The 17,361-nt window shown below is 41.4% G+C and overlaps 1 protein-coding gene across 4 annotated transcripts in view; it reads left to right on the top strand.

The window, feature by feature from the left end:
• The window catches only part of DIS3L2 (DIS3 like 3'-5' exoribonuclease 2), a 279,723-nt gene that overhangs the window by 105,730 nt on the left and 156,632 nt on the right, over positions 1–17,361 (top strand). For all 4 annotated transcript variants that reach the window (XM_037063524.1, XM_037063522.1, XM_037063521.1 and 1 more), the window contains exons 8-9: positions 1,619–1,866; positions 16,690–16,863. In XM_037063524.1, coding sequence (XP_036919419.1) covers positions 1,619–1,866; positions 16,690–16,863 — 422 coding nt within the window. The remainder of the gene's footprint in view (positions 1–1,618; positions 1,867–16,689; positions 16,864–17,361) is intronic.

Below are 17,361 nucleotides of genomic sequence, written 5' to 3'. Positions count from 1 at the left end.
GACTGTAGTTGGTCAGCTAATCAGAATAGTCAGAGGAAGCAGGATATCATAAAAAGAGATTTTTTAAATGACTCTAAATATATACATATGTCTTCATTTGCCTGTCTTTGGATAAAGGGCCAAGGCATTTTCTTTGCATGTAGGTATGTGTATTGATGGTCTGCATTATTTTTTCTGTTTAACCACACTTGTAATGTGGCATGTATGATTTCCAGTTTGGGTTATTTAGAGTGGAGTGAGAATTTAAGCATTGGTGAAACAATGTTAATGTTGAGTCCTAGATTTTTGTAGTTTTGGACCCCATTGGTTTTTTATTGTTGTCATGCCCATATCTAATTCACAAGTAAGCTTTGAAGAAGTCTTTCTTAGTTTTTCCAAAGTATTTAATTATCACAGAAACAAAGACAATTGTTTTTGTATCCTGTTGTTTTGCATAATTCAGTTTTATTTTTTAATTACATATACTAGTGCCATAGTCAGATATGGAATGAAACACAGCTGACCCCAGCTAAGCAGCTCACGGTGGAGGAGGCATGCGCAGGCAAAGAACGAGGTGGCGTGACGGTGCCAGGCTCCCTCTGCCTGAATCACTGGCAGTGTGTTTAACCGGGGAGTGTGGTTTTGCCGCGAGTGGGTCAGGAGAGTGTCTCTTGGGTAGTGACATGCGGGATTTCTGAGTTATATTGCATACGTGTTACTGCCATTGCCCATCCAGTTAGTTGCTTAGATCTTTATTTTAATAGATATTTTGAATACTAACCAAATGTCAGGCACATGCTAGGTATGGGAGATTATAATGAATGGGAAGCCCGGGGGCTAGATCTGGCTCACAGATTTATGTTTTGTTTGACCTGTCAGTATTTAAAAATTTCAACTTGGTAGCTTACATTAAAAAAATTGGAGTGGTCACATAAAAAAATTAAACTTCTGGCGTCCCCTGACAAAACAAAACATCCGGCAGCCCTGGGCCACATTCGGAAATGACTTTGGATCAGAGCTGAGTAGAGGCAGCCCTCTGGAGATGGAGCTTGTAATTTGCTACTGCCCTCCAACTGTGCCCTCTTTCTGGCTGGGTTTTTTTTTCCTTTTTTCTTTTGATAGTTTCTTCATGAATTCAAACTGAAGTTACAAGGCCAAACAGCACGTGGGTGTGAAACCTACACTGTGGGAAAGCCATTTCTGTGACAACTCATAGGAATCATAAGTGACGTGAAGCTGCTTTATACACTTCAGATGCTGTCAAATATTGACACAAGAAGCAAGGACTTCTGGTTTAGATAAGATGCCATAGATTTGTTTCTCCTTGCTCTTCCCTACTAACTACAGCTATAAACCCTGAAAAATAACAAGAAACAACCAAAGGAGAATTCTAAAAAGGGAAACCGGGAAGGCAACCTATTACAGTTAGGGTCTCCTAACAGTGTGGCAGCAAGGGACTTCACAGTCCCCTCGCCAAGGCAAATATCAACTACCTAGTCACACAGTTTCACTAAGAGGTACTCCATATGGACCTGGGAAAACTGAGGGACCCAACTAGTCGACCGAACAGTTTCCTGCTGACTTGTACCCGGTCCTGTATGCAGATAAACAGCATTGAGTGCATCTTTGGTGTTTGCAGGTGGTTTACATCATGGAGAAAAAGCATTCTCGGGCAGCAACTGGCTTCCTCAAACTGCTGACTGACAAGAACAGTGAACTGTTTAGGAAATATGCCCTGTTTTCTCCCTCGGACCACCGAGTGCCTAGAATATATGTGCCTCTCAAGGACTGTCCTCGAGAATTTGTGACCCGGCCCAAAGATTACGCCAACACACTGTTCATCTGCCGCATCGTGGACTGGAAGGAGGACAGCAATTTTGCCCTGGGGTAGGTGAACTCTGGTGAGAAAACCACAGGTCCCACACGGAAACTTGGTTTAGGAGGCCTTTCAGTACCCTTTTTAAAAAAAATTATGATTTCTTTATTAAAGCATGGGTACTTGATGTATTTTGGTCCTGGTTTTTAAGAAATAGACCTTAGCTATCACCTCAGGTGGTCACCTCGAATTGGCAGGCAATCATCTTTTTGGTTTGCTTTTGTTGTTTTAAAGATTTTATTTATTTATCTTCAGAGAGAGGAAGGGAAGGAGAAAGGGAGAGAAATGTCCATGTGTGGTTGCCTCTTGCGCGTCCCCTATTGGGGACCTGGCTCACTACACAGGCATGTGACCTGACTGGGAATAAAACTGGCAACCCTTTAGTTTGCAGGCCCACACTCAGTCCACTGAGCTACACCAGCCAGGGCTGTTTTGTTTTTTGACATAAAATATAAGCACATTTGTTTATTTTGTTTTTTTAATCTCCATCCAAGGGCAGGCTTATTGATTTTTAGAGAGAGGGGAAGGGAAGAAGAGAAACATCAATGTGAGAGAGAAACATCAGTGGGTTGTCTCTCATACTCACCTCACTTGGGGACCAAACCTGCAGCCCAGGCATGTGCCTTAATCAGGAATTGAACCAGAGGCCTTTCAGTTTAAGGAACAGCACTCCAACCAACTGAGCCACACCAGGGTGAGCACATTCTGACCCTCTGCGCATGTCCTCTTATGTCACAAATCCTGGCTTGTTACCTGTGAACTATAAAGAATTCATCGCATTAGACAGTCAGAGCCCCCCTTTCAGACACTAGTGTTAAGATTTGCAAGTTCCAGGCCAGGCACCCCAATCTCCCATGCTTTAAATATCAATCAGGTGTGTTTGAATGATGTGCTTTTTTGGTACTGATCTTCAGAAGTTTCACTTATGGCGGTAGTTGTAAGCAGGAAAAGGGTACCATATTTTTTATGGAAGCTATCGGAAAACAATCTAACTTAACTTAATATGGATTACGTAGGCACAGAGCGTCATGGATAGCCACTTTATTTTGATCTAAAAATCTGCTGGACCCAGCTGTTTGATCAAATGCTGTGCCTGTTTTCTTCTGACAGTTGGTATTCGTTTGGAAAGAAAAGGAACCTTAAGTTTTAACTAAATCTTTAGCTCTTTATCATTGATGGTGTCTAGTTTACGCTTCACAGGAAATGAAAATAAAAGCATACAAGCTAGAAAAAAGTCTGTTCTAACACTTTTTGTCCATTTGGGTGACTTGCTTGCTGGCCCTGCGCAGGGTGGAGCCTCCTGGGAATGCTCTGTGGTTTCGAGCACAGGCGCTGGGCGGAGGGCCACGATGCGCTGCTCTGATCAGGCTCGCTCCGTGCTTAGCCGCTTGCGCCTCATGAAGTGAACTGAGTCAGATCTGTGTGCCACACGCAGTGCCATCGAAGAAACACTGCCCTGTGCCGCTCCTTTGGTGACAGGAAGGTCAGTGTGACTGTGGGGTCTCAGAGCCACTCAGGAACAGTTGCACTTTCTTTTTTGCTCTCAAGTGGTGTGATCGTAGCATCATCATTTTTAAGCTGAACTCATTATCCAAAAGTGACATCAACCCCTTGAGCCCTAAATAGCCCTTCTCAGAGGCTTGCCAGTTTCTCACCATCAACTCAAAGAGCCCGATAGTGGCAGTGCCACCTGGCCTCCGTTGATTGCAGCCACCACACTTTGCTTGGCAGTGAAAAGGGGATACTTTCACATCAGGCAGGAAATCCCGCCTTGTCTTTTATCTGATTTTCTGATTTAGACATTGTGTGTACTTGACTGGACTTCTTCCTTGGTTTTCAAGTTCTAAGGGTGTAGTCAGGAAATCTTCCGGGTGTGGGTTTCTTGTAGTGCTCCAGTGACCTCACAGGGTTTTTTAACAGCTGAGCCATCACTTCATCAAGAATTCTTTTTTCTTGTGCGTAAAGTACAATAATATTTGAAAAAGGACTCAAGCTTTTGAAGTAGTGAGGATATTTGCTGAATCTAAATAACGAACATTTAAAACTAATAACCATGTTAATTGTGTAATTTTAAAAACAAGAAAATTAGAAGATTCTCAGATGGAAAACTCTGATAACTCCTTCTCTACCTCCTTACTGCAAAGACATTAAAAATGATCTTTTATGGAAATATGCCTTTAAAAATCAATGTGAAAAATAGAAAATTTATCTTAAGTACAACGTGGCAGGTTTCCATGATGTCGATCTCAGATGACGTCTGTCTCATGAGGAGGGCGGGCTGCAGCTGCTGAGCACGTTGGTGGTCGCCTTGCCATTTGGTTCTGGCTATCAGTTACTGATCTTCAGGGACTGAGGTCACCGTTTCCCAGTTGGAACGCACTGTGCTGTGACTGCCTGGGTCTCCTCTCTTGTCTTTGCCAGTCCGGCCAGGAGCAGGAAGGTAGTACTTGTTGTGGATGTGAACGTGTGTGCTTAGCTTCTACAGAAATTATGCCTAAAAACAGGGTTTAGCCAAAGAGCCCTTCTTCTGAATTTATTTCCTGCCCCTACACTCTACTCTTATATTGATTATTCAAGTCCAAAATCATTACTTCTGTAGTTAAATTCAGTTCATGAAACAAGTGTTGATAACTATGTGTAAGTCACAGTGCTGTATTATATGAGAAATAGAACAGTAGACAGATACGGTTTCTTTATTTGAAGAAATTATAGCTTAGTGCAGAAGGACTTGTACATAAATGTCTCAGGATTCATTTAATTCTAAGAAATGGAATCCTACTTGACTTAAATACAAGTGGTGATTTACCAGGGCGAGGAGTGTAGGCAGGTCTCACGAGCATCTCCGAAGCAGCAAGGTGGCAGCTTCTCTCTCAACCTCCCTAACAAGCCCACCCACCACGGGTGTCCTTTCTCTACCCCTTTCCACACACAAGCTGTACTGTTTTCTTCACTGCAGCCCCCTCCCTGCTGAAGAGCCTACACAGCCCGGAGTGGTGCTGCTGGTCCTCTGCGGGTCACGTACTGGAGTCCAGGTCACAATACAGAACTTCTAGGGTAGAAAATCTTACTGATCTGGTTGGAGACAGTGTATGTCCTGGTCTCTAATCAGTGTATTCACTAGAGGTGGGGGTCCAGTGTCGCATGCCCAGGTAGCAGGCACTGTGGGGCTCAGCTCTCTGTGAAGGAGTGTGGGTAAAGCAGACAGATTGAATTCGGGCCTGTGTCTTTGAGCTCTCGTTATAGTATGAAGCAGAATATTGTAAGTTCTTCCATAGGAACAAAGTAATTTTCTGGAAGTTTAGAGGAAGTGGATGAAGAGAGAAATCCAGGATTGTTTCTTGGGGAATGGAAGCCTCTTGGCTAACAGCTCACTCACTGGGAGTCCAGAGCGGATGGGAGGGGACGTGACCAGAAGTAAGCAGTCATGAGAGGCTACTGTGGTAAGAGGAGATGGGGAGAACCTGCAGGCGGGGAGTTGCAGTGAGGGAAACAAACAAAAGAAAAAAGGCAAGGATTCAAAGGAGATGAAGAAGGTCAGTTCTCCCAGGCATGATGACCGATTGCGAATGGGGCATGAAGAAGGAGGACAGAATCTTGGATGAACTTCCCGGCTTCCAACTTGGGTGATTGGGTAGGTGGTGCTGGCGCTTGACCAGGGTCCTCTGAGAGCAGCCTCTGCTCCTGCCATTCCCTCCACTCAGGCCTCACTGTGTCCCAGGCCGGCTGGCTGTTCACAGCTGCTGTTCACATCTTTGATTCTTAAGTCCTCCCTCGTAGGTGCTTTTTATAGTTTCTAATAATTCCATTCTTGTAGTTCTCATCTGTTTGTATTGTAATTGCTTATGTAAGTTGTTTTCTTGGCTGTGAGCTCCTTTAGGATAGGGTACTCAGTAAATGTTTGCTGGCCGGTCAGAGGAGTAGATGAAAATTACTTGATGACCCCCAATGCGGACTAGGAAGATGCTGTATGATGAATCAAGCTAGGAAACATAGAAGGTGTTTGGAACAGAGAATGGTGAGAACCAAGGTTCTGTGATTCCAAAATCGATACTTGGTAACAACATATAGCCAATGTATAAACTCAGGTGGAGAACCCTTAATTTAGAATCTTTAACAAAAAGTTTAAATAGAACTTACACATTGTAGAAGGTATAGTGTCAGTAGCTGTGGAAGGGACTTAAGGAGTCCGTTAGTGTCGGTGCCCTCCATGGTGTGAGCATTGCTTCTCCAGCACCCGCAGTGGCTCTCCAGTGGCTCTGGTTAGAGGAAGCCCGGGATCATTACGTATTGGAGACCTCTAGTTGTTAGAAAAGCTGTTTGTCATCTCGTTCTTAGAATTGTCACGAGAGGTCTCAGTTGAGCCCTGTTCACCTCTCTACACTGCCTCCACCATCCTGCCATTTATCAGAAACCTGAAGGTAACCCTTCTTAGTGACACCTTGCTGGCTTTTAGGGAGCACTGCTTTTTACTATGCGCCGCAGCATATGCTGTGCTCTGCATATTTAGTACCGATAGTCCAGGATATTTAAAAAGCCGCATTGACTTCCTTGCTGAGATGATTTGTAATTATATAATCAAATTCACAGTTCTAAGAGTTTCCCAACCCTCTTAAATCATCTTTCCCTTTAGAAACTCTTGTAGTAGAATTCATGCTTATATTTTCTCAGACCTTTGTGAAATCTGTTGCCCTAGAGTCTAGACTTTGCAGCCCCGGACTTCCCTTCCAGGTTGTCATAAGCATGGAGATATCATTATGGTCCCTTTCTCTTAGATTTGTCATGGTTTCTTTTCTTGAATATTTAAGGATAAATCTTGAAGTTTGAAAAGTTTTACAGCAGCTACTACGAGGAACAGAATTGTGTTTCTTGGCAACACTGAAGACTAAACTGAAGATGTACTGCATGAATTGACCTAGAGCAAATGGACATATTATTTTTTAATATTATTTTCTCTAGCAGACTTCAGTAGCTTTAAGGGATGGGGAGGAGGGAAAATGAACAGGTCAGTGCAGATGTAGCAAGGTTGAGAAATTTTTGGTTGAATGTGGGATTGCGTGGGCTTAATGGGAGGCCCTTGAAATGAGAACTAGGGAACTGGTCACAGAGCTGCTGGTGTTCGTGAGAGCGAAGCCGGTTCTGCTGTAGAGCGTGGCTGGGCAAGGTGAAGGGGAGGTTCATCCTGAGGGAGGCTCATCCTGAGGGAGGTTCCGATGGACGTATACGTGGCTGGTTGCGGGGTTGGGTCTGGTATTTCCTTCATCTCCCAGGTTTGTACCCACAGGGTCTTAGTTCCTAGGTAATCAGAAATATTTGTTGACTGATGGAAGCACATACTTTCACTATTCCATTCAGTTTTGATAGACATTGACTTTCTAATGAGGTAGATACAGGTTGGGCGGTGGTCGTAAAATTGTATTTAGTAGAAACATGAAAGAATGACCAGGTTGGTAGAAAAAACAAATAGGAGAAATTAGTTTGTTTCATTGAGGCATAGCCTACATGATTATCAAGTTGAAAAATAGCTCTATCCAGTTTTTCTTCTTGTGCAAAAGGACTAGTTCACAATTTTAAGAGTATGTTCTTTCTTATCTGAGGACTTCTGAGAAAGAGGCTGTTATGTAATCCTATGAACTTGCATTTCCAAACTTGGATTTGGATTTGGATTTGGTGAGTCCTTTGCGGGGGTGGGGTGGGGGTGGGAATGGCTTTTACCTGGCTGGCAGACAAAAAGGGCTTCAGGATGAGGAGGGGTCTCTTTTGTGACTGTTGGGCTCCACCTGGTGGCCTGTAAGGATCAACTTTGGAGAAAGGTTCTTCGCCATTGACAAGAGCATCCTGGTCAAAGCGGAAAAATCGTGAGAGGAATGGAGGACAATGGGCCTGACACAGGCTCTGGTTAGCTACCAGTTTGTTCTTTTCCTCTCTCTGTGTATAATCCTTAAAATGCCTTTTGTGGTTGTCAGCTTCCTCCACAATTTCTAATCCATCTTTTTTCTTTCTGTTTTTACTTTAATTAGTATTTATTTTATGCCAAATTTACTCCTAGGCCATCAGTTTTTGTTTCTTCGGTTTCTCCTGGGATATCTTTTTTTCCGTGCAACCTCCTCTTCTGGTTTAGGAATAAGCTGCTCCTTTTCAGTGGGATCATCTCCACGTGGTGGGGAGAGCTCGTGTGTGGTTAACCCGCCACGAGCTCTGTAAGTTCTACGCCACATCTTGGGAGCGCTGTTCGCCTGGATGGGCTCAATGACCAGAGCTGCACCTCCACCCTTCGGGTTGGCACTACTCTGTGTTTTTAAGCATGTGCAGCAACAGCTCAGCACTCTTTTCGGGCCCCCAACCCTGTGTCCAGTCCCACTGTTTGACCTGCGCACACTTACCAACCCCACCCTTGTAACAACGGAATAGGACCTGTTGCTTCTGCAAGGTGACATCCTTCAGATACTTGGGGTTTTTTTGGATACACGTACCCTTGGTGTCTTGGGCAGCTTCATGAGTGTTCTTAAAGTGAACACAAAGATTTGAACCTCTTGATTTGCATGATTTTGGGGGGTTTTCTGGGTCCATTGAGTAGCAAACCATTCTCAGCTGTCATTCTAAAGTCACTCATAATCTTTACTCTGTAGAATATTTAACACCACTTGTTAGTATTCCTTTTTAATCTTATCATGAATGTTTTTGTGTAGTTACATTGCTATACCTACATACATTTTATTTTTTTCATTTTATGTCATAGTCATTTTTTATGTTGCTATATCTTCAAAATTACCTTTCCAAAGTGCATAGTAGTCAATTGAACAAATATACTGTGATTTTGTTAATCACTTACCTATTATTGGAAATCTAGATGATGTCTTTTTTAAAATTTCTATTATTTTTTTCTTCTGTATCTCAGTTTTTAAAAAAATAAACTATTTTTTATAATAGTTTCAGATTTACAGAAAAATTGTTAAGGTAGTACAGAATTCTCATATATCCTTATATGTACTTTCCCTATTATTTACATATTAGTATGGTAAATTTTTTAAAAGATTTTATTTATTTATTTTTAGAGAGAGGGGAAGGGAGGGAGAAAGAGAGGAATAAAAACATCACAGTGTGGTTGCCATTCGTGGACCCCTTACTGGGGACCTGGCCTGCCACCCAGGCGTGTGCCCTGACTGGGAATTGAACTGGCAACCCTTTGGTTCACAGGCTCATGTTCAATCCACTGGGTCACATTAGCTGGGCCTAGTGTGGTAAATGTATTTGTTAAAATTTATGAATGAATGCTGCTAAAGTCCATATGTTTATTCAGAAATCCTTGATTCTTGAAAATACCGATTATTTTTTTTCCCTATTCTAGGTTCCCACCGAGGATATTTATGCATGACATTTAGTTATCATGTCTCCTTAGGGATTCTCTTGGCTATGAGAGTTTCTAAGTTATTTCTGAAGGACGCTTTTAAAGGCTGAGTAGGCGGGAGCATGGCATTTAAGAGAATGGGTCAGAAGTCTTGATGCAATACGAAAGAGAATTGTCCTAGGCCGTTGTTGCCATTTCTTCAGACAGTGAATAGAAGACAGAACCTGCTTTGAAAGCTAAAATATTTGAACTATAACACATAAAAGGGAACATTACTTTCAGTATTCATTTTAAATAAAGTTTACACTGAAATTAAAATATGAAAACAGACCTTTTTGTTAGACAAATATGCCATATATGCCAGTTACCTAGTAGAGTCTGCTTTTGTTTAGACCCTCAAAATGCTCTGACTGGCAGGGAGATGGCGGGGTTTATGGGTAAGTAGACAGCACAGGGTTCTCTCTGGGGCATTGAGGCCCAGATGCCTGAGCTTTTTCAGCATGCTGACCTGTTAGATTTTTATCTCCTGCAAGTTGCCCAGTCCGTGCTGCTATCAAATAGATCTCCAATGAAAACCTGCAATAAATTTATTTAAATAAAGTACTCAAGAAATGTCTGGAACTTAGTAAAATAAATGTTAATTACTGCTAATAGAAACTTGGAGTCGTTGATCACACTGGAAGCCATAACGGAAATACAAGTTTTTCTCTGTGAGCCATGTTGTAATTTCAGTGAACAAATCAAGCTTTCTGGGACTCAGACTATAAGGTGGTGAAAGATTTTTGCCAGAACACAAAGCACCAATAAAATTACATAAAATAAAAGGCCAATTTATTTTTCTTTAAATTTCGGCAAAGGTCCGGTGACTGGTGTGACTTGTTCTGATCATTAATCTTAGGTCCGTCTTCACCTGCTTCCATTTGTCCTCCATTCTTTTCATCCGCCCACCCCAGAAGTGATCCAGTGCTCAGCACCGTCGTTCTTTTGGGAGAGAGTTGTCTATTTTTGGTAGGCCGTGGCTCTGCATCTAGTACACAGATGGCAAACAGAAAGCTGAGAGGTAAATCCGGCCCTCTCCCTTGTTTCTACCCAGCGGCAGCGCTGAGCTCTTGCTCCACCGTTGACGAGGAGTCCCGTTTGTACAGCCCTCACATGACATTCGGCCTGTTGAAGGCAACAGCGAGGCTGATGTGGCCCCTGGTGAAAATGAGTTTGACACCCCTGATCAAGTAGTTTTTTCTAGAACTCTGTTCCCTGAGTTCTTGTATTTAGAAATTTTCACCTTTGAAATCACTATTGGTGATTTTCAGTGGTGATTTTCTGCATTAGTTTTCTCTGAAACATGGTATATACCCTTTCTGTCTGTAAAATTTCTTTTATTTCAGGAAGGTTGTCTTAAATGGTATCTTAGAAAACGTTTTCTGTTCCATATACCACATTTTGCTGTGTATAATGCACACCCACTTGTTTCACATTATACACGGGATTATTATACCCATGGTATGTAATCATTATACCTATGTATAATGCATATCCTCATTTTTCCCCACAAAAATTTGGGCAAAAAAGTGTGCATTATATACCGCAGAATATGGGTATCTATTTCCTTCCTTCAGGAATAGCAGTTATGCCAATGTTGGAGCTGCTTCATCTGCCTTTCATGTCTGTTTTCTCTGTGATCTTTTTCTTTAAATCTTTGTGCATTTCAATTCCATTTCCTCATTTCTGTCGAGCTTTTTCTCTGTGATCATTTTTATCCCAAATAGTGTCACTTCTTCATTAGTTACCTCCAGTATCACCTGCATGTCTAGGATGGTTTTATTTTTCCTTTCTATTTATTTCCTAGGTCTAAAACACTAGTTTTTATTTCCTTTTGTGAAATCTATTTATTGCTTTGAGCTCTTATCTTATAGCAGTGACATTTTCATTAGTTTTTGAGTTCTTGTGAATATTTTTTTTCACAGTCATTTTTTATGACCATGTACTGGAGTATGTGGTCCTTTTACCATTTCTTTTTCTTTTTCTTTTCTTCCTTTTTACCTGTAATATTTCCTTTTAATAAAACAGATGGGATGGCTTAGCTCCTTCTTCTCTCATCCTCAAATAATTAGTTCTTTGTGGATGTTAGTGTTACATTTTAAACGTTGGGCATTATAAAGTGTCTTCTGCTTACATAGTTAGGCTCTTGTCTACTCCAGGCATAGGAGAACCATTTTTGGCCATTCCAACCTCACCAGGTAAAAGCAGGATGGGTGTTGTGTTTTAAATCTGCCTCACAAAGCCTGTTACCGAGGTCCTTCTGCCCCACAGTGGAAGTCTTTTGCTGAGCATTCTCATGGAATACAAATAGTGATGCTCTAGGCTCATTTCAGTTGGCCTATTTGTCCACAGGTCTCTTCCCCAGCTGTCCTCATTACCAGTCCTCCAATATCGCTTCTTTCAGGCCCAAATCCATCTGGCTAAACATATAACAGCAGCCCATCAGGCCGTCTTTGCTCAGCCATAGTAGACCATGGCTGTATTGTTTGACGTTCTTTTGCAGGGAGAAGTTTCTGCTCTATTGTCTATTCAGAGACCACCCTTAGAATGGATATAATGTTATCTAGTTCCCTTATGACTTGTGACAGTGGAAGGTCAGTTGGCACTGGCCATCCTCCCGTATAATGTCATGTGTGTGTGTGTGTGTGTGTGTAAATCTTGCTCTCTGAGTGTAGCTCTTTCTGATTAGTGCTCCTCAACTTTTCACATAAAGTTTAGTAAAACCCTGACTGCTATGATGTAATGATTTGTCACCCTTTGAGTTTTTTGTCTTATCCTCTAAGAGATTAAAATTATCTTTTTGATATACGTAGGAAGTCCCTGAGTTTCCCTGTTAGCCTGGAATCAAGAATTTAGAGAGAGTGAACATGTAATCCTTTGTTTCCACCCCCTTTCCAGGTTCTCCAAGACTTACTGTTTCTGTGAGCTCTTTGATATCTTTCCAATAAATTCCTTTTCCAGTCAGAATTGGTTTCTTGAGCTTGCAACTAAGAACCTAGATAGTTAAAGACATTAATCTTAGGAGATGGATGTAGAAAACAGAACCTCAGGAACCTGTGAAAATAATAAATAGTTTTAGATGGATTGGAAGTAACTCAGGTTTTATTACTTAGTAATTTTCAGAATACTAATGAATTTCCAAAATGTCCCTTAAACTTCAGAGACAGTGACAAGAGTCCCCAAATTCTCAGTGGGAACTTTATTCTAGTGAACACAGGTAATAAGGAATATAGTAATTTTGAAAATTAATGAGACCTGATTCTTTAACTGTCTGGATTGCTGGTACAAACAAAAAAACAACTCTGGTTGAAAAGGAATTTATTAGAAGGATATTGAAGGGCTCACAGAAACAGTGAAGAGTCTTGAATGCCCTGAGAGGGTTGTGGGTGGGAACCAAGGCAGATTTGGAGAGGCAAGAGCAAGAAGTCTAGCCGTTGTCTTTCTATCAAGGTTAGTTTGTCCATGATGCTGACAGTTTTGACCACTGCGCTTAAAGGACAGCATTGCCACCAGACACTGTTATGCCACTACTGTTGCTAGAAACCACTCCAGTAGCCATGAGTGAACCCTAAGCACCTCTTTGTCTTTGTGTATTCTGTTCACATTCAAAGTGTTGAGTCAGAGTTCAAATCATACGCAGAGTGCCAGCTGCTGGTTTTCACAGAATGAGAGAGGTCTTCTGTAAAGAGAGTCCAGGCATTGTGAGGGAGGCTGGCTGCTTCCATAGTGGGGTTGCTTGACCTTTGCCCCACTTGCATGCAATGTGGAAGTCATCCTTTCCACTCCGTATGCCTTTGCTTTCTTTTTCTTGCTCACTGGTATTCACTAGGACCGCCAATACCACATTTAGTGGTGTTGAGAGCAAACAGCCTTGTCTTTTTCCTGATCCAGTGGAACACTAATGTGTCTTTTCCCATTGAGTTTCACATTCAGATTTTTATAGGGGCTTTTAATCAAGTTGAAGGTGTTCTTTATTACTCATTTGCTGATGGTTTTAATCATGAATGGATTTTGAATTTGTCAAATGCCTTTTCCGCCTCTATTGAGAGTATTGTAGTGTTTTTCTCATTGTTTGCGAATATGATGAATTATATTGACCGACTTTTAATGTTGGACAAAGCTCAAACTACTTGGTCATGATGTATTATCCTTTTTATATATTGCTAAATTCTTTTTGCTAATATTGTATAGGAATTTTAAGTATGTGGGTCTTAAAATTTAAAATCTTATTAATGAAGAATGTTGATCTCATTAATTCTTTGTCTGATTTTTTTGTATCAAGGTAATACTGGCTTCAAGAAACTAGTTAGAAAGCATTTTGTCTTATTCTATATTTGAAAGTTTGTGTAGAATTAGTATTAATCTTTTCTTAAATACTTGGTAGCATTCATCAGTGAAGCCATCTGGCCCAGAGTCTTCTTTGTGAAAGTGTTTTAAACTGTGAATTCAGTTTCTTTAATAGACTTAGGAATATTTAGTTAATGGTATCTTTAAAGGAGTTTATTAATTTCATCCAAGATGTTGAATTTAGTGGTTTAAAGTCATTCATAATTGCTTTCCTATCCTTTTAATGCTTATAGAATTTATAATGATGTTCCCACTCTTGGTAATGGTATTGGTAATTTGTGTCTTTCCTTATTTTTCTCTTTTTTTTATCCTCACCTGAGAACATGCTTATTGAGTTTAAGGAAACAGGGGAGGGGAGAGAGGGAGAGGGAAAGAAACATCAGTGTGAGAGAGAAACTTATGATTGGTTGCCTCTTGCACATGCCCTGATTGGGAACCAAACTGGCAGCTTAGGTCTGTGCCCTGAACGGGAATCGAACCCCATGATTTTTGGTTTACGAGACAATACTCCAACCAACTGAACCACTCAGTGTGGAATGTTATTTTTCTTGATCAACCTCACCAGAAATTTATCTATTTTATTCTCTTTTCAAAGAATAAGTTTTTTGTTTTATTGTGTTTTTTTTGTCATTGTTTATTTATTTTCTATTAATTGATTCCGTCTCTTTTTTATTTCCTTCTTCTTGTTTACCTTGGATCCATTGGGCTGGCCAAAAATTTTGTTAATGCTTTTTCTGTAAAATGAAAGACATTTTTCATTTTCACCAATAACTTTACTGATTTGGATATTTTGAGTATGTCAGCTGTCTCCCGCTATTGGCTTCTGTTGGGTAGAGGCCAGGGGTGCTGCTTAACACCTTCCAATGCATGAGACAGCCCACAGCACAGAACTATTTGGCCACAATGTCAGTGGTACCAGGAAACTTCACATGCCACTTCAGACACGTTCAATCAGTCATCTGCATACACTACACAAATCTGTTTTTGCATTTCAGTTGCATTTTTACCTTTCTTGAAATAATAAAGCATATTATACTGAAAATGTTGCATATCTTCTTCCATCATCAATATTAAAATGCATAAAAATGTACCAGTTTTGGTAAGTTTTTAAAAAGTGCATGCTGATATGACAGCTGTCGCAGTGCAATCTATCAAAATTGTTTTGAATGAGGTAAAGATAGCTACATGCTGCTAGAACCATTGTATGTTAAAAATGTAATGGCAGGTTTTTTTGTTTTTTTGTTGTTTTTTTTTTTTAATAAAGATTTTATTTATTTATTTATTTTTAGAGGGGAAGGAGAGAGGGAGAGAAACATCAATGTATGGTTGCCTTTTTGTGCATCCCCTGCTGGTAGTTAGCCTGCAAGGAACTGGTTTGCAACCCAGGCATGTGCCCTGACTGGGAATCGAACCGCGATCGTCTGGTTCGCAGGCCCGCACTCAATCCACTGAGCTACGCCAGCCAGGGCGTAATGGCCGTTTTGACGTGTCATTTTTTAAGGTAGAAGCTTAGATCAATGAGTTGATACATTTCTTCTTTCTCTCATATGAACATTTAATATAATAAATTTTCCTGAAAACACTGCTTTAGCTGTTTTTCACAAATATTGATGTTATATTTTATTCAGTTCCAATTCTCTTTTTATTTCTTTAACCCATGGGGTTTTTTTGTTTGTTTGTTTGGGGTTTTTTTTTTTTTTGATGTCTAAATATTTGTGGATTTTCCAGACAGCTTTTTGTGATTTTTTTACCTTGTATTTTTTCTGTCTCTGGCTTTTTGATGTGCTTCCTGGGAGATCACTACCTACATCTCAGGAGAAGACACCGATCTGAGCCCATGTTGTAGGTGAGGGGGCCATAGGCTGCCAGGGCCTGTGCTGCTGGGCAGGTGTAAGTAGTGTATGTACGTGTCGGTGTGGGCTTGGCTCTCTTGGCTGGTGTGTGAGGAATGGGGCCAGCCCTGCTCCCACTGCGGCCACGTTCACGGGGAATTTGTTAAAGGACTGTGTCCAAGGCAACCACACGCCTCACTCCCTCCACCACTATGCACCTAAGAACTTTGGCGACCAGACATCTGCCCTTACAGAGGAAGCAGAATCTTTTTAAAGAAATTGAATGGCCCTGGAGAAGGCCTGATGGCAGATCGAAACTCCTTGCTGGACGAGCTGAGGGTGGATTCCTGGATCACCCTGGTAGACCTACAGAAAAGAGGAGGTGGCCGTCTTCGGTCCCCCCAAACCCTCTACAAAGGCATCCACTTCATATATTGCATGTCTTACTGGCCTTCTGTATTCAACATAAAACTTTGGACTTCAGTCCGTTTGTGGTCGGCCAGCACTGATGAGAGTGGAGCTGTCGGTTTTGACATGTGTGTGGATGATTCCTAGAGAAAGAGTGGGATCTGCCCCTGGAAGGTGGAACCATGCTGTCAATGTCAGAAGTATCCCCTTAAACGCAGTCTTACGTTTGAGGGACCAGCACCCTAAATTGTGAATAGAATTTTGCCAGGAGACTGGATTACAGATCATTTTCATCTCGGCACATTTCTGTATTTTGCAACCTCTCTACAGTGAACATATATTACTTTTGTGTTCAGAGAAAATGTTTTAAAATATTAAGATAAGCATCTGTAGAACTATGAAATGAAAACATCGAATCTCATCTAGTGAGCATGACCTAAGGTATGGGCACTATGAAAGTAATGATTGAACAGCAAATTGGGTCCATCAGAATTGTCTATAAAGGTGTTTGTGATAGAAAAAATTGACAAAAGCTTTTAACAATGTCAATTTGACTTCCCCATAAAAAACTATTGTGGAAGTCCTAAGGATAGCTCTCTGGCCCCACCCCCCTGCCGGAATTCCTAAAGAAAGGTAAGATTCCACTGTAGTGTGGATTTAACAGGACAAGAGTATCATTGTCTCTTCCGCCTGCCCCCCCCCCCCCCCGCCCCCCGCCCCCGTTCGCTGGCCACGGTGCTCCTGCAGGGTCAAGGGCAGGCGGTTGTGAAGACTTTTCCACTCCGCTCAGTTTTAAAGAGGAAATGGGCACCTATCTTCTATTTACTCCCTGACACACTTGTCTCCCTCTGTCCTGTCCACAGGCAGCTGGCTAAGAGTCTTGGGCAGGCGGGTGAGATCGAGCCTGAAACAGAAGGGATACTGACAGAGTATGGTGTGGATTTCTCTGATTTCTCTTCAGAAGTTCTAGAATGTCTCCCTCAGAGCTTGCCCTGGACAATACCACCAGAGGAATTCAGCAAGAGAAGAGATTTAAGGTAAATATGTGAAGCTCTTTAAAAACATGTTTATACCTTTCTGCCTTCTAACTTAACTTTCCTGGGAGCTGGGCTCAGATGTCTCCATTTTTCCATCAATGTTCATGTTCAGTTCAGTTGAGAATTAATTGCTTTGTACCAGAGGCTGTGATATTATGGCCCACCAGCTAAATCCAGCCCACTGCCTATTTGTGTGCAGCCAATGAGCTAAGAATTATTTTATATTTTTAAGTGGTTGGAAAAAATTAAAACAAGAGTAATCTTCAAGGAGAGCTATGTGAAATTTAAACTTCAGCATTCATAAAGTTGCATTGGAACACAGCCATGCTTCATTCAGTTGTACATTATTATCTGTGGGTGTATTTTACACAACAACAGCAGAGCTGAATTGCTGCAACAAAGACCTGCAGCCTGCAAAGCCTGAGCGATTTGCTCTCTGGCCCTTTATAAAAAAGTGTGCTGACCCTGCTCTAGGCTGTCTGATTTCAGAAGGCGTGG

This window comes from Sturnira hondurensis, unplaced genomic scaffold (assembly GCF_014824575.4).
Source record: "Sturnira hondurensis isolate 20B ecotype Veracruz unplaced genomic scaffold, ASM1482457v3 Scaffold0014615, whole genome shotgun sequence".
NCBI classification, from domain to species: domain Eukaryota; kingdom Metazoa; phylum Chordata; class Mammalia; order Chiroptera; family Phyllostomidae; genus Sturnira; species Sturnira hondurensis.
This window is presented reverse-complemented; position numbering and strand designations above follow the sequence as displayed.